The 18,062-nt window shown below is 46.1% G+C and overlaps 1 protein-coding gene across 1 annotated transcript in view; it reads left to right on the forward strand.

Annotated features, from left to right (window-relative positions):
* Positions 1-17,747, forward strand: part of LOC146207772 (SEC14-like protein 3) — a 62,623-nt gene extending 44,876 nt beyond the window's left edge. Inside the window, exons 7-12 of the mRNA XM_084587162.1 lie at positions 3,873-3,951; positions 10,537-10,617; positions 11,200-11,286; positions 14,124-14,230; positions 15,676-15,994; positions 17,315-17,747. Of these exons, the coding sequence (XP_084443288.1) occupies positions 3,873-3,951; positions 10,537-10,617; positions 11,200-11,286; positions 14,124-14,230; positions 15,676-15,994; positions 17,315-17,427 (786 nt within the window). The 3' untranslated portion in view covers positions 17,428-17,747. The remainder of the gene's footprint in view (positions 1-3,872; positions 3,952-10,536; positions 10,618-11,199; positions 11,287-14,123; positions 14,231-15,675; positions 15,995-17,314) is intronic.
* The last annotated feature ends 315 nt before the right edge of the window (positions 17,748-18,062 follow it).

Below are 18,062 nucleotides of genomic sequence, written 5' to 3' on the forward strand. Positions count from 1 at the left end.
GAAGTGTTACTCCACCACCCGCCTTCCGTGCGCGTCGTTCTCCATCACCACGACGGCGCCCCATGTCGCCTCAGCATCATCAGCAGGAAAACTAACCAGCGCGACCAATGGGGGTGAGGCCGCTGGAAATGTGCTGTGTGCCAACATCCCTCCAACAATAATGCTCAAAAACAAAATTCGTGTGTTTATTGATGGTGTGTATACATTAGCTTTGGTGGATACGGGTGCGACTGTGTCTGTGATGAGTAATCAGTTTAGGCGCTTGTTGGGACGCAAAGTGATGTTTGAATATGACCGTGCTTCAACGTTTTGTGGTGTGAGTGGAGAGGCGTTGCGGCCACTGGGTGTGTGTAGTGCGCAAGTGTCTGTGGGTGGTGCAATTTTTCAAGCCGAATTCGTAGTCTTACCCCACTCTACGCATGACATCATTTTAGGAATGGACTTCTTGAAGTTTTGTGGCGCTACCGTGGACTGCCGAAGTCAAGAGGTTCATTTTGATGGCTCGCATCTGCCGACACTTTTTGAAAGTGGCCGTGATGAAGAAACAGTTTTTAGTATTACCGAAGACACAGTAGTTCCACCCTTGTCTGCCATGTTCGTCCCCGCGTCCGTTCCACTTCTTGAGAAGGTTTCATTCCAGGCCATGGTGCACCCAGTTCACTCAGCATGCCTGAAGAAAAATGTAATTATCCCTCACTGTATGATATCCGTGCATCATGGTAGTGCCTCGTTATGGACCATCAACCCATCGTCCGAGCCCGCAGTTTTACCAACGGGATTGAAGCTTGCCTCTTGTGGACCCGATGCGCCCCACGTCGTTGCTTTGGTCACAGATGCTACGAGTGCCATCGTACCTTTGCCTGCTGATGAAACTTCAATCTCCCGCATGATCAGCGCCGATCTCAGCTCACCTCAACGCCGTACTCTTGTGGATATTCTTCTACCTTTTTCGGCTATGTTTGACTTTTCTGAAACAGATGGACCAACCTCTCGCCCTGCACATCGGACCCATCATAGCATCGACACTGGTTCGGCTCGCCCCATTCGTCAAAAGCCATATCGCGTGTCCCCATCTGAGCGCAAAGTCATTCATGAGCAAGTGGAGGACATGCTACAGAAAAAGGTGATACAGGAGTCATCTAGCCCCTGGGCTGCCCCTGTTATTCTTGTACGCAAGAAAGACGGTTCGTGGCGATTCTGCGTCGATTATCGGCGTTTAAATTCTGTTACGAAAAAGGACGTCTATCCTCTTCCTCGCATAGACGATGCCCTCGACTGCCTCTCTGGTGCGTCCTATTTTTCTTGTCTTGATCTCAGATCTGGCTACTGGCAAATTCCAATGGACCCTGCAGATAAGAAAAAAACAGCCTTCGTAACGCCAGATGGCCTTTATGAGTTTAATGTTATGCCATTCGGGCTGTGTAATGCGCCAGCTACATTCGAACGCTTCATGGACACAGTTTTGCGCGGCTTAAAATGGGACATTTGTCTTTGCTATCTGGACGATGTCGTGATATTTGGGAAATCCTTCCAAGAACACAATGACCGTCTAGTACGTGTCTTGAATTGCCTGCACAACGCCGCCCTAATTCTGAACTCCAAAAAGTGCCGCTTTGGAGAGCGCCAAGCGCTGGTGCTAGGACACCTTGTCAATGGTGATGGTGTAATGCCGGATCCCCAGAAAACTGCCGCTGTTGAGTCTTTTAAACCCCCGCAGACAGTGAAGGAGTTGCGCAGTTTTCTAGGGTTGTGCTCGTATTTTAGACGCTTTATACATCGCTTTGCTGACGTTGCTTACCCATTGACGTGCCTTCTCCACAAAAACTCTACTTTTAACTGGACACCAGACTGCGACGCGTCATTCCGTCAACTGAAGTTTCTTTTAATATCGAAACCCATCTTACGTCACTTCGATCCTACTGCAATGACAGAAGTACACACGGACGCTAGTGGAATCGGTCTTGGTGCAGTCCTTGTCCAACGGCACAATGAACGAGAGCATGTTATCGCGTACGCAAGTCGTACCCTGAGCAAGCCGGAGCGAAACTACACAGTCACCGAACAGGAATGCCTAGCTGTAGTTTTCGCTGTGCAGCGTTTTCGTTCATATTTGTACGGACGTTCGTTTACTATCGTAACTGACCATCATTCACTCTGTTGGTTGCGGAACCTTCGAGACCCATGTGGTCGCCTCGCACGCTGGGCCCTCCGGTTACAGGAATATGACTTTGCCGTGGTTTACAAAAGCGGGAGGCGTCATGCAGACGCAGATTGTCTTTCTAGGATGCCAATGGCCACGACTGGACCTGAAAGCGACGATTTCGACAATTATATATCGACCCTCGAGCCAGCGTTCCCCGACACGAATGTTTTCAAAACGGAACAGCAAAATGATACCAGTCTGCAGCCTCTCTTTGCCCAAGCCAACGTACCTACAAGCCGTTTTTGTGTGCATGATGGCCTCCTATGGAAAAAGAGTTATTCGCCTGTCGGCCAGCGATACCTACTCGTAGTTCCCAAGACGTTGTGCACGGACGTATTGCGTGTTATGCATGATAATCCAACTTCTGGGCATTTGGGATCGGTTAGAACACTCCACCGTGCTCAAGAAAGATTTTACTGGCCCAGAATGCGCTCGACGGTTGAACAATACGTTGCCAGTTGCAAGCAATGTCAACGCCACAAACGTCCAACTGCAACTCCGTCTGGCTTGCTGCACCCTGTGAAGACCCCGACAGCGCCGTTTGATCAAGTAGGCATTGACCTCGTAGGTCCGTTTCCGAAGTCCGTGGATGGAAATCGCTGGATTGTAATCTGCGTGGACTATCTCACACGTTACTGTGAAACCGCCGCTCTTCCATCTGCTACGGCGCATCAGGTGTCGCTTTTCTTGCTGCACTCAGTCATCTTACGACACGGGCCGCCACGAATTGTCATCACTGACCGGGGCCGACAATTCACTGCTGATGTTGTTGAAGAGCTCATGCGTTTATGCGCCGTAACTTTCCGACACTCGACGCCATACCATCCCCAGACAAATGGCTTGACTGAGCGCGTCAACAGAACGCTTATCAACATGCTAGCCATGTATGTGGACGCAGGGCATAAGAACTGGGACACCATACTGCCCTTCATCACGTATGCGTTTAATACCGCCACGCATGAGACGACTGGATACAGTCCATTTTTTCTGCTTTACGCCAGACCGCCACGCTACTCTCTGGATACTATCCTGCCCTTCACAAGCCGTGAAGACCCCTGCCTGGCTGAGACCCTCTGTCTCGCCGAAGAAGCTCGGAGAATCGCCCGATTACGGTCTGGTGCTTCACAAGAACGTTCCAAAGTGCGATACGATTCCAGTCACCGGCGGGTCACGTACTCTGTAGGTGATTTAGTCTGGCTATGGCGTCCAATTCGGCGCCGTGGCCTACATCAAAAACTCTTGGCCCATTATGACGGCCCATATGTGGTTATCAAACGCCTTAGTGATTTAACTTATGGGATAGCCCGCCTGACAGCATCGGGCCGCCGGTCTGCCAAAACCGAACTGTGTCATGTTGCCCGCTTGAAGCCGTGTCAGCCTCGCACGACTCACGAACACGCCCAGAGGGCTTCGTCTGAGTAGGGGGGAAATGTCACGCTAATGACGACGATGAGGGATGGTGATGGTGAGGCAGAAGAGGAAGACGAAGCGTTGGTGCCTGGGGCTAGTAGGCTTCACCTTATCCCACTGCCATATCACTGTAAATAAACACCCCTTTGCTATTTCATCGTAACAATATCTTTGTTACAGCGAAAAGCAGATAACTTTTCAACTCCATTGTATATCATCATTCTTCCCCTAACCGGTTTCTTGTGTTGTGTATTCGCAGCTGAACAGGGTGATAGAGACATTCTTCTTGATCGCCGACTTGGAGCACTTCTCGCTCCGTCAGCTGTACTCCTGGCAAGGTAGGCTGGCCCGTCCTCAGCATTTCTGTTCACAAGGCGCATCTAGCACTGGTTTTGTATTAACTGGGATTGGTAGAATCAAAAACCTTGCCACCCTGACTTAGCACCAGGTAAAAGCGAGAATCCAGAGTACATGAGAGCAGACTAAATATGGTATAGTGTACGCTTAGTTCTATGTTAGGAGGCGGATTACCCGCCAAATACCCAGCAAATCGTTAATCAGTCAACTAATCATTTAGAAAAATTCACGGTCGGAAGAAAGAAATAACTGAGGAAGTGGCTGCAGTGATTGCTGTTGCATTGCCCTACGGACGTTCGTCGTGCTTTTGTAGGTAAGGCCAAATATTCTCGAGCTGAACTCGACTGCTAGCGAGTGCAAAACTGAAATTCGGTGTGTATAAAACTTAAGCGTTGATGAATCTGCGTGTATTTACGTACTGATTATTGCGGGTCCCTGAGGTGAAGATTCTGGAGGAGACCTTGTTTTGTTTCAATATGTCGTGGATCTCTTGCGACCATTTGTCGTCAAAGTCCCTTTTTTTACTGACATTTTACACTCTCCATCACTATTGATTGAGTCATTGCTGCTTCATCAGCGGATTCACCTGACGACGATGACGACGACGATAAGGAAACTCGATTGTCAGCGAGTATCTTGTATTTAATAAGCTAAGACTGTTACTAAAACGAGTCAATTGTTCTTCCTTTCACATACCATTCTACAGAGGTTGCAGAATGCAAGAGGCAGTGAAATGCCAGTAATAAGTGTAAAAATGACGCGCAATATATCTTCCCTCAAATCCCAATGCACAGTTGATAAGCTTGACGATAACGAAGAGATTGCTGCCAAATAACAATTTGACACATGACGCAGTGAATATTGATATCAGGTACACTCCATAATAAAGAATACTTTTTTATTCTTTATTCCTTTTCTCGCTTTTTGCGATTGGCTTAAGCACTATATGCAAGGCCTCATTAGGATATTCACCATTGGTCCATGATAAACTATGCTGGAGACATTTATTTGTTTATACTATTCGCCAAAAGAAAAAAGACGAAAGGATAAGTGGAGGCCGATAAGCACCGCGGTCCCAATCGTGATTCCCGGGTCGCGCAGTGCTCGAACTAGCGTCCGGCCGAGTATTTCCTCCGTTTAACTGAGACATGGCAATTTTTATGCAATATACCCCTCACTGAGGCGGCACCACGCACTTTTCTGCTGAGGATCGCCATGCAGAACTACTTCGTTGCCTGAGTCGTTCGCTAGCCCATCCAGGCTTCCCTCTCTGAGTTTTATCACAAAAATAAATCCTAGCATTTCTGCAATGTACATGAATGTTACCACGCTAGTGAGAGAGAAGAGCCGCCAGAGGTCACTGCGTCAGCCGCTTGGTGCTAGCAACAGATATAGAGCATGAAAACAGCAGTTATTCACGCTGAAATGAATAGCACTATGAAGGACCATGCCAGAACAGCGCTTTTCAGGCCTGAGTCTATATTACTCTACAAATTATTTGCTTGGACTGGAAATAGCTCTGTAATTACTAGTTAAAGTGCACAGCTGAGCACACATCAATGAAAGCACACTTAAAAGCGAAGAGTATTGTAGGCGATTGTCTCTGTAAAAGCAGGCCTTATTACGGTATCAACGCTTGGTAGCATAGTCCTCTGATGTTCATGACGAAGGGGAAGAGGTTTTATAATGATTACCGAATAACATTTAGTTCTTATTCTGTGCGTACTTTACGTTGCCCCATGTACACAGTGCGGGTAAAATGAGACAGGCGGGCAAATGGCAGGCCCAGTGCACAAAGCACATGAATTGCTCCTCGAGTAGCTTTCTGTGCACTATCTTGCGCAAGAAAATGCTGTCTCATTGTTCTCGCCTTGCACCTGCACACACGATAAGAAATCTAGAATTTTTTATTCTATCAAGAAGGATTTCTAACATATATGGTGATAAAGGGGGCAGCTTTTAGAGTTAAACTTATATAAAGAGAAGAGTTTATTTTTCCTGGCTAACATAGTACATAGGGATTCAGGAGGAGATCCAGTATTCAGGCAGTGAACTGGGATCGCCCGTACATAAACGACATAAATGTGCGTAAAAAGAATGCTGCATTGAAAAAAGCTCAGCAAACAATACAACGTTCAAAGAAGTGAAAGAATAAATTGTCACAATTTTCGCAAAAATGTCTCGAAAACAGCAGAATATCACTAGACCATGTGAAAGCACATATTAAAAAAAAGAAGAAAAAAGAACATAGAGGCAGAAGAACAATGGGGATATTGATAGTGAAGACACGTGTTGCACGCACTAGCAAAGGCTACGTAGAGATAAGCAAAAGGCATAAAGTAGTATTGAAGGACTGTGTTATAGGGAAGACATTTTATCACCCAGACGTGTCTAATGGTTTAGAATGTAGCCTTGTGAGGATGACGGCAGCAATTTTTGTATTTTAGCGCGCCCAGTACAACGCTTAAAGTACAACCTGGGCACAACTGGGTGCCTATCGAGCATGCGCCAAATTTACCTTGGCAAAGCTATTATCATGAACTTAGTAAATGAATACCGCAAATGATTTCCTTGCGTGACTACCTGTCATTTAACGAAACTCGGTGTGCTTGCGCACGCCAAACTCTTGAAATATATGCCCCTGGAGTTATAATCGCTACTTTGTCCTCGCGTGCGCAAGGCGCATAGGCAGTTACAACTACTAAAGGCTACTGATTGCAGACTTAGCGCTTGCACTGACTTTCCTCGCACTAGCAGTTCTCACAGCCTGGAGCGGCACCTTCAGGGATCCAACAAGGATCTCTTTAGATGCAACTATACCACTGCACCACTGTACGACTATGTCCTCACCCCTTTGCATAAGAGAAGCTCCTATCATCCATGCCATCGCTCTACCTAATAAAGGCGGCGCTAACAGAGGAGTTAGGACGCAAGGGTCAGCTATTCTGCTGAGCCTGCGTAAAATCATGCATATTTAAAACGTCATAAGAAAATCGGACGTATTGATAGTAGCAATCTCTTGTGACCCAAACCTTTATTCGTCGATGCTGACACCCTCGAATCAGCGGTATATTAATGGTGGTTTTCCTCTAGGATGGGAAGTAATAAACATGGTACTAGGTGGAAGAAAATGTCTTGCATTTGAAAATGCGTCGCAAAATGCTGGGAGAAGGGTGGTGGGCGGCTGCTTTGCACAAAATTTCAAATCAATGACCTCGAAGACGTAGGCTCTGACGTAGGCTCTTGGAGGAGAGGTAAGTTAGAGCTATATAGGTCGCAGTTTCTCGTGTTTGCCAGTACGGGTAATCCAAGTCCAGCGGGTGGCATGCTAGTTGTGCTGAAAAATCATGCGGAAATTTGCAATCACTTTAGTTTGAGTTTAACTTGACGTGCTTTTGCATTGCAAATGGTATCACTTATCAACCACGTCTAAATATAAATATTAATAATCGTGTCAACAGGTGGTAAGTCCAAATAATAAGGTTGCCTTTTTTTCTTGCGCACTGTTTTCTCGGGCCAATTCTCAGCGCCCTGTGATATCAACATAATTTGAAAAGAGTGACCTTGAGGCTTGAATAATGAATATAAGGTCCCCATGTTACCATTACCTCGTCTGATTCAACTTGATCTTCAGCGTTCATTCGTCGAAATGATTGACGGAAGTGAATGTAAGGTCATGTTGGAGTAAAAAGCAAGAAAATGAGAATTAGATAAAATTTGAGTAACATATTTATGTCACCCGTCCGGTCTCAGTGCATAAGTAAATAGTAGAGCCCCATCATACAATATACCCCATTATAGAGCATGGTATAAAGTGAGTGTCGTGTGGAAAACTTCTGTGGGTTCTAAAAGTGCCTAGCCTTGAGCGCACAGCGATGGCCTTCCATAAATAGCGCCTCGTATCTGCATAGGCTGCTATAGCCAGGCCTAACTGTTTTTTCAAGGAATGAAGTCACTGTTCCCAAAACCAGATGTGCCGCCATAGTCCCGGAAACGTCCCATGTGGGCGTTCATACTCTTCATCTTGAGTTCCCAGTCGTCGGGTAGTAAAGGACTCACTCAGGGAGCATGCCGCTATACTTCTACCTCGTTATCCTGCAAACAGCCATATAATAAAGCTGGTAATACACATGTTTGTTTTAACAGCAAATTTCTGCGAAAAACATTTGCCGACGATTACGTTACTTCCTAATGCGAAATTTGAGCGCAGTTCATCAGCTGTTTCACCTTTTTTGATAGATTCAGGCAAAGATTTTGAGCAAGATATGTATGTACTATTAAAGACAACTATTTTATTTTTCGCACATATTCCTTCTAGGAGGAAGAGGAGGAGGAAAAACTTTATTAAACGAGCGAGTTTGGACCCTTCAAGGGCCCAGGGCCACCGCACGGCCCTCACATCACGCGCATGTGTCCAGGTCACGTAGGGCCATGGCACTGGCACCCCGGTCCACACAGCAAAGTTGTATGTCCAGGTCCTGCGACGTAAGGAGGGCCTCCCATTCCTCCCATGATCCGATGGCGGGCTGTCCTTGCGGGGGAGGATCGGCAGGGCAGCCGAAAAGAATGTGGTCCAAGGTGGCGTGCAACTCTCCACAGAGAGTGCACTCAGGGGAAACGGGTGGTAGTAGGATAGGCGTTGAGGGGTGAGAAGCGTTCGGGTTTGAAGACGCCTCCAGAGGATTTGTTGGGAGTGAGACAGCTGGGAGTGGGGAGGGGGGTAGAGTCGACGGGCAAGGCGTGCTTGCTGTGTGAGCTCAGAAAATGTATGTGCCCGCTCCCTCGAGAAATCAAGAAGCACTCCACTAACAGTTCTTGACTGTCATGAAGGGAAGCTTTGTGGTCGGAGAAATGAAGAGATTAATTAAGTTTTCGGTAGGTTGCGGGAGGCAGCGCGTGGGTCCACAGAAACGTTGCGCGGCGAAAAGACTCATGCCACAAGCTGCGGACGAAAAGAAAGAACCTTCGCAAATATCTTAAACTGACTTAAAAACGCTGTAGCCAAAGTTAGCAAGTATCGCATCGAACTCCTAGCACTATGTTTTAAAGGAAAATTAGGGTGGGCTAGATCCGGGCCAGGCCTTCTTCGAAAGCTAAGGGATGATCGGCTAGAGATAAGGACTATCAAACTGGCTGTATATACGCAAACTACATTAAAATATGATGCTTGTCTCTGTAAGTGTGTGATTGATTTAACTGATTGATTTATAGGAAGGGAAAGGCGCGGTAACTGTCTCACTTGTTTTCTGTGGACACCGCAACCGCGCCGTAAGGGAAGGGAGGAAGGTGGGAGTGAAAGTGGAAAGAGAGAAAGAGGAGCCGTAGTGGAGGGCTACGGAGTTATTACGACCACCTGGGGATCTACGTGCGCTGACATCGCACAGCAGAATTCTCGGTTACTATACATGTTACCCTGCAGTTCGGTGTGGGCGCTCGCATTATATGTACCATGTGTGGTTAGGTCTTCCACTTGAGCTCTGAAGCGTGCCTTCCATAACTGGTTCACAGGAATGGTAAAGCGCAGTATCTGTCACACTTGCTTCTGTGGACACCTGAATCATGCAGTAAGGAAAGGAAGGAAGGTGGGAGTGAAAGTGGAGCTGGTTACGAGGGACAACGCCGACGCCGCGAAACTCGGGAACGGACGCCAAGGAGCTGCGCTCTAAAAAAGAATAAGAAAACGTGCTAAACTCGTCGCGCGACAGATAGAATAACGTGGCGCACGCGCCAAACCTTTCTTGTCATCTCTTGGCTCCGCTGCAGCATTTTGCCTGTTTCTTGAAAATCGCTAACACACAGCACTAGTAGTTAGCAAGCAGCCATTTGCAATAATGCCCGAATGTTCTATGGTTTAGAAAGGCCCGACTACAATGTCTAGAAAGCCACCCATCAAATGGTGATATAGTCACTCTATATAGTGCTATCAAAACTATTACCATAAGATAACGCCATTCATGGGGCTCAGATTGCGTTTGCATTAGTGTTTCCGCCATATGCTGCAGCAGCCGCTGCCACTAGCGGCTTCAGGCCAAGCGAGCAGGTGGCCCAATTCAGTCTACTAAACGTTGTTTGACAAGCAGTAACCCCTATCCCTTTATCAGACCTCTTCCAACTATAACTTTGCAAAGGGCGTTCCTTCTTTGCTCCCACTGCTCATGGGCAGTTTGAAAACCATAGTTACCCTCTCGCCCCTTTTCTTCCCTTTTCCGCCTCTTTCTGTCCAAAATTTCCTTTTGCCCCTATTCTCTGAAATTAAAGAGGCATATTTATTCTCTTCAATTTGCATCCCCTCCGCTCAAGCTTCACACGCCAGTGCCATTTAAGCCCTTCTCGGTAATGTCCGTCGTAATCCTAAAGCGTTAAAATCATGCACCTAAGCGTTATCGCCAACTGCTCGTCGAGTACTCTATATATTTTCACAGCACATTTAAGCTCGATAGGCTTTTTACAAAAGAAAGTGGTAGGTCCCTAGACACTGTTCTTTTTGTCTCGCTGTACTGACGCGCGATTCAAGACAACCTCCGGGAAACGTATACAGGTGTACGCTGCCTCTACCTCATTCGCAGTCATCAATCTTCTGACGGGCTTGATCAAGATCTATGAGGAAAACTACCCTGAGATCTTGGAGAAGGCGTACGTCATCAACGGTAAGTTTACGCCCTTTGAGTCATTGCTGCCCACCGTACCATAGTGTTTTGAGTTGTTCGCCCGTGCCCACTGTTCTCGCCCTAAAGTCGCTCATACTAACTCTGATCCACTCAAAGGTACTGTGATAAAAACTGGTACGAAAACTATGTTATTGTTTCCCGTGCTATGCACACGCACATAGATAATTGTAATTCTTGTGAGGTTGGTCAAAAGGTCAGAGGTAGAAAGATGTTCCTTGGAACTGGATCTGTTTGGCACTGACGGTATTTTGCAAAGGTCCCCACAGATGAAGAAATTCTTCCTTAATCTCCAGAGGCTTAGACCTTTGGGATTGATATAAAAAGGTCCTTTGATATTAGGACTTAACTAGCCTTGTCATTTATTATTGTTATTGTTGTTTTTGTGTGTCATGGGATACTCCCAGTCTTTCTTTTCTTCTTACTGCCGGGTGCAGTAGTAGAAGGTTGTAGGACAGATACTACTTTGGCTGATCTCAACATCCTTCGGGAACTTATATACTCTGTTGCTCCCCAAGAACCTGCAGCATGCTTTTTATAATGATGTTTTTTCTCTCCTGACAGCTCCTCGCTTCTTCCCACTCCTGTGGAAGATAATCTCTCCATTCTTCTCTCAACGAACGGTGGAAAAGATAGCCATCTACGGTGTAGGTGAGCTGAACTGGAGTGACTACCGCTGTGTCTTTCTTCACATATAAATCCTTGAAATGAAGTTTTTGCACAAATAGCTCTATGAATAACCATCTCCAAAGTACGTTGCGTTGCATAGGAATTCCTAATAAACATAGCCGTTCACTCCCGATTAGCAATAATAAATTTTGCCAAAAGGAAAAGAATTTTGAAATTCGTCGCATCTCAGCTGGAGAGGCCTGCGGCTTGCAGCTCAGTTAATCACCTGCCACTAGTTCCACAGGATAGAACCGAATAGTCCGGCCTCCCACAGATGCCAGCCCTCTGTGGTCAACTACTTGTGGTAGTGAAAATAGAGAGGGAAGGGGATTTCTTCGCTCTAACCGGTAGCGCGGTGTCTTCAACCTGTTCAGTCAGTGGATAGGAGATGTACATCCCTGTCACCAATGTTCTTTCTTATGGCTTTCAAAGGGTACTAGCTCGGGCTACATCACGGGCTCGCTAATTTCCAGGGCCGGGATCTTCACAGATGTTCATGCTAGTTTGACTACATGGAGTTCGTCTTGGAGTGTCGTCAGGAGACGATGTGCCGTCGTTTATACGCGTCAGGATGTTAATCATGGCATGCCGATTGAGAGTCCGTGAAAACGATGATGCTTGGTTCGCTCTGGATGGCAGCCGGGGGTATATGTGGCTGTCTTCTTCCACCGAGCTGGATGTCTATATGAATGCTTTGACGACGGGTACGCAGCCCCTGGTTTTTGACGCTTCTAGCTCACGCCCTGTGTAAGTCGCTTTCTACCATGCATCATGACCTCAGAATCATCAGCTCAGAGCTCTATCGAGATCTTGAAGGCCTTTGAACGTCGCGCTAGGTTGCTAGCGCGAGTTCAGTATGCCACTTAGAGTACTTATTACATTACCTGAGTTTCCGCACCTCTCCAAATCCCACAGTCAATTCGAATGTTGCCCCATTATTTATAGCCAGTAAGGTGAACATGAACCCTAGTTCACAAGTGCGACAGGTTGCCCAATTTTTGAAAGTAAGCACGCTTTTAACATTGCAAAAAAAGAAAAGCCGTTACATAAACGGACATAATTCTGGTGTAGACTCTCAGTCTTGTCTTCGGCAATCCTTCATGGCGTTCCAAGGGCAACTTTGTTCACTGCTGTCGACGGTATAGTGACAGCGGCATGGAGCTGCGCCCGTTTTCTTTCCTTGAGGCTTTTTGGCTAGGTGAACTGGATTTTGAATGTGAATCGAAGCGGGTTTGGGTCTCCAGGGGTTCGTCACGCAATACATGCAGGCCAAAACGTGGGTGCAGTTGATTGCAATATTTTTTTTTTTCGAGAGATGACTGGAAGAACGGGATTTGGTACCCTCAGCATATGCATCTCTCGCAAGCCAGCGGAACTCAGACATAACGGAAATAACATTGTATTACTAACACATTTTTTATGCGAAAGCATTTGTTAGGTCATGAGGGGTGTCAGCGGAGAGTGCCATCAGTGCGTGTCATCAGGGCGTGTCAGCCGTGCGCGTCGCCAAAGCTTGTCACCATGAACTGGCACTAGGAAAAAAAAAACGTTTCCACTCCAGGAATCGAACGACCATCATTCCGTGTCCCGGCCGAGTGCACTATGACCACTACACTGCGCCGACTTCTCGCGAACGTGTCTAATTCACCTTGTCTTGCGTAAGAAAGCTGGAGAGCGTTGAGGGAAATAAACAAAAACATTAAATAAGAAGGTAATAAATATTAAATAAAAATTTAGATACAAAAATTAATAAGAACGTATGTGCACTGTCACAGCAGCACAGTTCTCAAGGTTTCGCATGTCTTCAGTGTAGGTTCTGCACTGCTCTCAATCTTCTTATTAAATATCTGATCACGTGCCCTTATTCTATTCCCAGTTTTTCTCATCTCCTCTGTCATACTCCGCCGGGGTGGCGCAGTGGTTACGGCGCTCGACTACTGTTCCCAAGGACGCGGCATCGAATCCCGGCCTCGGCGGCAGCTTTTCGATGGAGGCGAAAAGCAAGGCGCCCGTATGCTGTGCGATGTCAGTGCACGTTAACGAACCCCAGGTGGTCGAAATTTCCGGAGTCCTCCACTACGGCGTCTCTCATAGCCTGAGTTGCTTTGAGACGTTAAACTCCACAAACCAAACAAAACCAATCATTTCCTATGTCCCTTTGTAAAGATATCATACAGAAGTGGGAAGGAAGTTTCAGATAGTCGTCCACGAGGTTACTTCAAAACCTATAGCTTGGTTTATAAAGAGATAATCATATGGAGGACCCTTCGCACGGTGTCTATGTCAGCGCCGCTTGTAAAAGCTGGAAGGTCATGCGTTCACGTGCTGGCCACTGAAAACATTTCAGCTTTCAGGCAGTAGCCAATCGCTTGCCTACAGGCTTAAATTGCATTAGAAGCATACGAACTCCACAATTGTAAGCATCCACTTCAACAATGGTGCACAGATTTTCACAGGTGTTGCGCACAGACTACTACCGACGAGCATGTGACAAAGGCATTTCAGTAACACACTTTGCGGGGCATATTGGGGCATAGCTTATATGAATCACTTTTGTATTTCTTCTATCTGTGTGCCGTCACGGTTGCACATGAATTCATAAAAAAAGGTGGTTCAGTGTGATATGCAATTTCACCATAAAAGTCAGCAAGCTAAAACAGCCTCATATGTCCTGCGAGAGACTCGATCGCGGGCACGCGAGTGAATCTGACAGTTGTTTTTTTTTTTTTTTTTGCCTTACACCTAATCCCGACATCTACAAGCTCCGATGATACCATTTGTCGCACATGTACTAACGTACGCCATTTCTGATCACGCAGAAGAGTGGAGGAAAAGCATCTTCGAGCGGCTGGACCCTGACGGCGTGCCCCAGCACTGGGGAGGAAGCATGGTGGGGCCCAACGGAGACCCGCGGTGCTTGCATCTGGTACGCAACAGGAAACTCAAAATGGGTCGGAGCACTGGCGGGCGCAGAGACTGCTTCCTTATGGTAGACAGCCGAGAATCAAGGAGGCTGAATTTTGTTCCGGCTTTGCCCCTCCTAATATGTTCTGTGTTCTAGTGGGACTAAAATTCTTCTACAATATGTGCCTTCAACGGATATCTTTCTCTGATGTCGAATATTCACGTTTCACCCTAAACTGAGTTTATTAAAGCATATACGTGCCAAATTGAACATCACAGAATTATAGTTTTTTAGTAGAACTTGATTCCCTGCTCTTTCTCGTTGTCTGGACGTTTTCTTGGAGACAAGTTATGAATTTATCGGAATAAAAATGGGATACAAAAATCCCACCCCAGTCGACTTAAACTAATGACATCTTTACAAAAAGAGACAGTTTGTCACTGATTTGTAGCGAATGTCGATCGAGTATAGTCTCTGGAAAGATAGAAGGAATGAACATCTATTACAGGAAAGTAAAAGGTGGTTACATCAAAGCAGTCATCTGCAAAGCGTTGTCTAGAGCCTTTGGGTACCTCGGCCAGAAATCGGTAATAATGTACACATTTTACTTGCGAAATCGGTCGATTAAGGTGCCATTTGTATTTCACTTTTGGTTTTGTTTTTTTTTTTTAATATAAAAGCTTATTTACATTTAAAGTGCTCTCTTTGCAGTACCGTAAAGACAATTTTTATTTGTCCTCATGAAGACCTTAATGAGAAAACTTATCGAAGAAATTGAAACATGTGCCATTACAGTTTTGAGACACGTTCTTTGGATGCTCTTCATGAGTTGTTTCTACGAAAAACATCAATTACAGCAAAAAATATATAATTCTTGATTCATATGTTGCTTCTTTGGAGTTTTATATGGGGGATAAGAAAAAAATCAAGGAAACAGCAAAAATTTTATAACTCATGACTTCTATGTGTTGCTTTTTTATATTTTTGTGTAGAGAATGCAAAAAAAAAAACAAACAAGAAACGCATGCGAGCAGCGAAAGATGCCTGCTTCTATTCCGCACACAGCAGGCCTTCTGGTAACCTTATATATATATATATATATATATATATATATATATATATATATATATATATATATATATATATATATATATATATATATATCTTTAAAACAGTGGTTAATGAGTGTTGAGCAATGTTTGGTGTTACAAAGTTATTTCATTTGAAGATTTGATCAAAACTCCTTAATTGAAAGCCATCGGCACTGAACAGGCCAGCATACAGGCGCACTTACTATCTTAACCCCTGGGAATCGAACTTCAGACACTTGGATCCCAAGTCTTAGGTTACCTAATGGCTACGCGAACATGTTAATACGGTTTGGTTAAAGCGGCAGCTCTAGGGGACTAGCCAGAGGCCTAACCTACTGCTGTTTTCTCTTCATTGGTTTTTGTTTGTTGCCGCAGATCTGTCCCGGCGGGGAGGTGCCGCTCTCGTTCCGCGAGGAGCTGGCCAAGCGGAGGCTCTCTCGTGAGACCGGCGCCACGTTGAGGCACATCGAACGCCGAAGCCAGTGGGAGCTTCCCGTGCGGGTGGAACGCAGTGGAGAGCAGCTCAGCTGGAGCTTCCAGACGGCCTCGGGTGACCTGGCCTTCGGAGTGCGCTACGAGTCGCCTTTCGCAGGCGACAACGCGATCGGCGAGTACCTGATCGAGACACAGAGAGTGGCCTCGTGCTGCATGTTACCCGAGAAGGGGCGCCTGGTCTGCGATAAGCCCGGAACATGTAAGCAGCCTACGTGTAACATGGATTCCATTCGAAACAAGGCTATAAGAGAGACAAGAGCTTAAACATTAAATAAACGTCTCAAGAATACTCATCTACGCTATATCTAGATGCGACAATATCCCGGAAAAAAACTGCCAGTGTAGCTGTAGTCCTACACAACAAACATCATAACGTGTAAAGTGCTATCATTTTTAAAGAAAATTCATTATTACACAGCAAGTTGTCATCGCTCTAGCCATAAATATAGCTAACCTTGCTGACCAATAGTATATAATTACGGATTCTAAGATGGCCTGTCGGCGCTTTTATTGAGGCAGAATCTGTAAAGAGGCGATGGAAATCATTTATAGAACCCCCGGAGAGGAAAATAAAGCACTCTCTAGTTTGGCCATCAAGCCACAATGACCAACATAGATATGAGGTTGTGGATAGGATACCTCGAAGGTATGCTATCGGGGAATCTATCACGTGCCTATAGCTTCACAAATGTGATACCGTCCTAGAGTGGAATTCTAAGATTCTATTCTAATTCTAAGATTGTAAGACCCACAAATTTGAAACTAAGTAAAGAATGGGGGACGGCCTACAGAATGCTCTGGACCAACATTCACCCAAACCTTAACATATTATGCTCACTGTAACTCACTCATCACACACGTAGGTGCCCTTATCTTGCTATCGTTAAGCAACGCCACACGATATGGAGCTATTAACACAACAAACTTCCATAATTAAAAACCGGCAAAGCAACAGTGAGAGGAGTTGCTGTCCAGCTCGAGCCTGCAGCACAAGCTAGATGATTGACGGGGATAGACCGGCAGCATCATCTACAGTGGCCCTCGAATAGGGGCACCTACCATAGGCGTCAGCCTTTCGCATTTTGCTCAATGAACAATTTTGACTAATTGAGTGACTGTTGCCACATGAGCTGATCCAGTGGCAGTGCAGCATTAGACACCAGGAGTAGACCCACGAAAGTTCATTTAGTGTGTATGTTCGCCTCTGGTTCGCCTCAGTGTTTTCCTCCCGTTCGAGCTTTACGAGGAAGGTGCCCGGCCCTTCTTCGGTAACCAAATGCTTTCCCTTGCAGCCCGGCTTAGGTGTACAAACCTGAATGAGGCAGTTGAAATGTACTTCCTTTAAACTTGCACCTCTTAATCAGCATGCACATCATTTCGGTGGATAGACTCATAAGTGCGGCCACGTGGCTAAATCCTGTGCAAGAAGCTGTGAAGCGTCATTATTTTTCTGTTACCTCTTCATTCTTGAGCACCGATTACCAGACTAATAAGAATGCGCTGTCTTCTCATTTTTCAGACATCCTGGAGTTCGACAACTCGTACAGCTGGGTACACAGCAAGAAACTGGCCTACATTGTCGAGCTTCTAGCCCCTTCGGAAGAAGACGAAGTGGAATCATCCGTGCTCTGATCCTACGCACTCGTACTCGAAAGAACACCGTAGTGGATCCTGTCTTTCCGATTGTCCTGAAGCAGGCTATTATAGATCCCTACACGGAGCAGTGTATGGCCTCCGCACATTTAAAGTGCCTTGCATCCCGGTAGACTGTTCATCACACATCACAATAGTTGGCTGCATTTTTTATTTGATTACAGCACTTGGTGCTGTGCAATGGCGTCATGGCTTATGTGCGACAACTTACCATCGTACGGCAGCCAACGCCCCCTACAGTCATGAAGTGCCCTTCTCGCACTCGCGTCGACTTTGTAGGTACAAGGAACTACCATCAATGCCCCCCCCCCCCCCCCCCAAAAAAAAAAAAAAAAAAGTTCAACAGGCGAATCTGTCTCCGTACCTCTGAGCGTAAAATCTTCATTGCCTTCCTTCCATTGCCCCGGGAAGGTGATATCATTCCGAGAGGACCATCAATTCATCTGCCACATTCTTCTGGATGCAGCGCGAAAGCAAACGAGCCCGGCAGGTGAAGAAGGAAATCCACTGGCACAATTGTTGAGGGTCTAGTAGATGTGGTTGACACGTAGAAAGGCTCTAAGAAGTGAAGAGGAAGAATAATAGAGATGAACGTTGAGCTAGTTAGTCACACA

Source organism: Amblyomma maculatum, chromosome 1, assembly GCF_055883805.1.
Source record: "Amblyomma maculatum isolate TAMU_Amacu chromosome 1, ASM5588380v1, whole genome shotgun sequence".
In the NCBI taxonomy this organism is placed as follows: Eukaryota; Metazoa; Arthropoda; class Arachnida; order Ixodida; family Ixodidae; genus Amblyomma; species Amblyomma maculatum.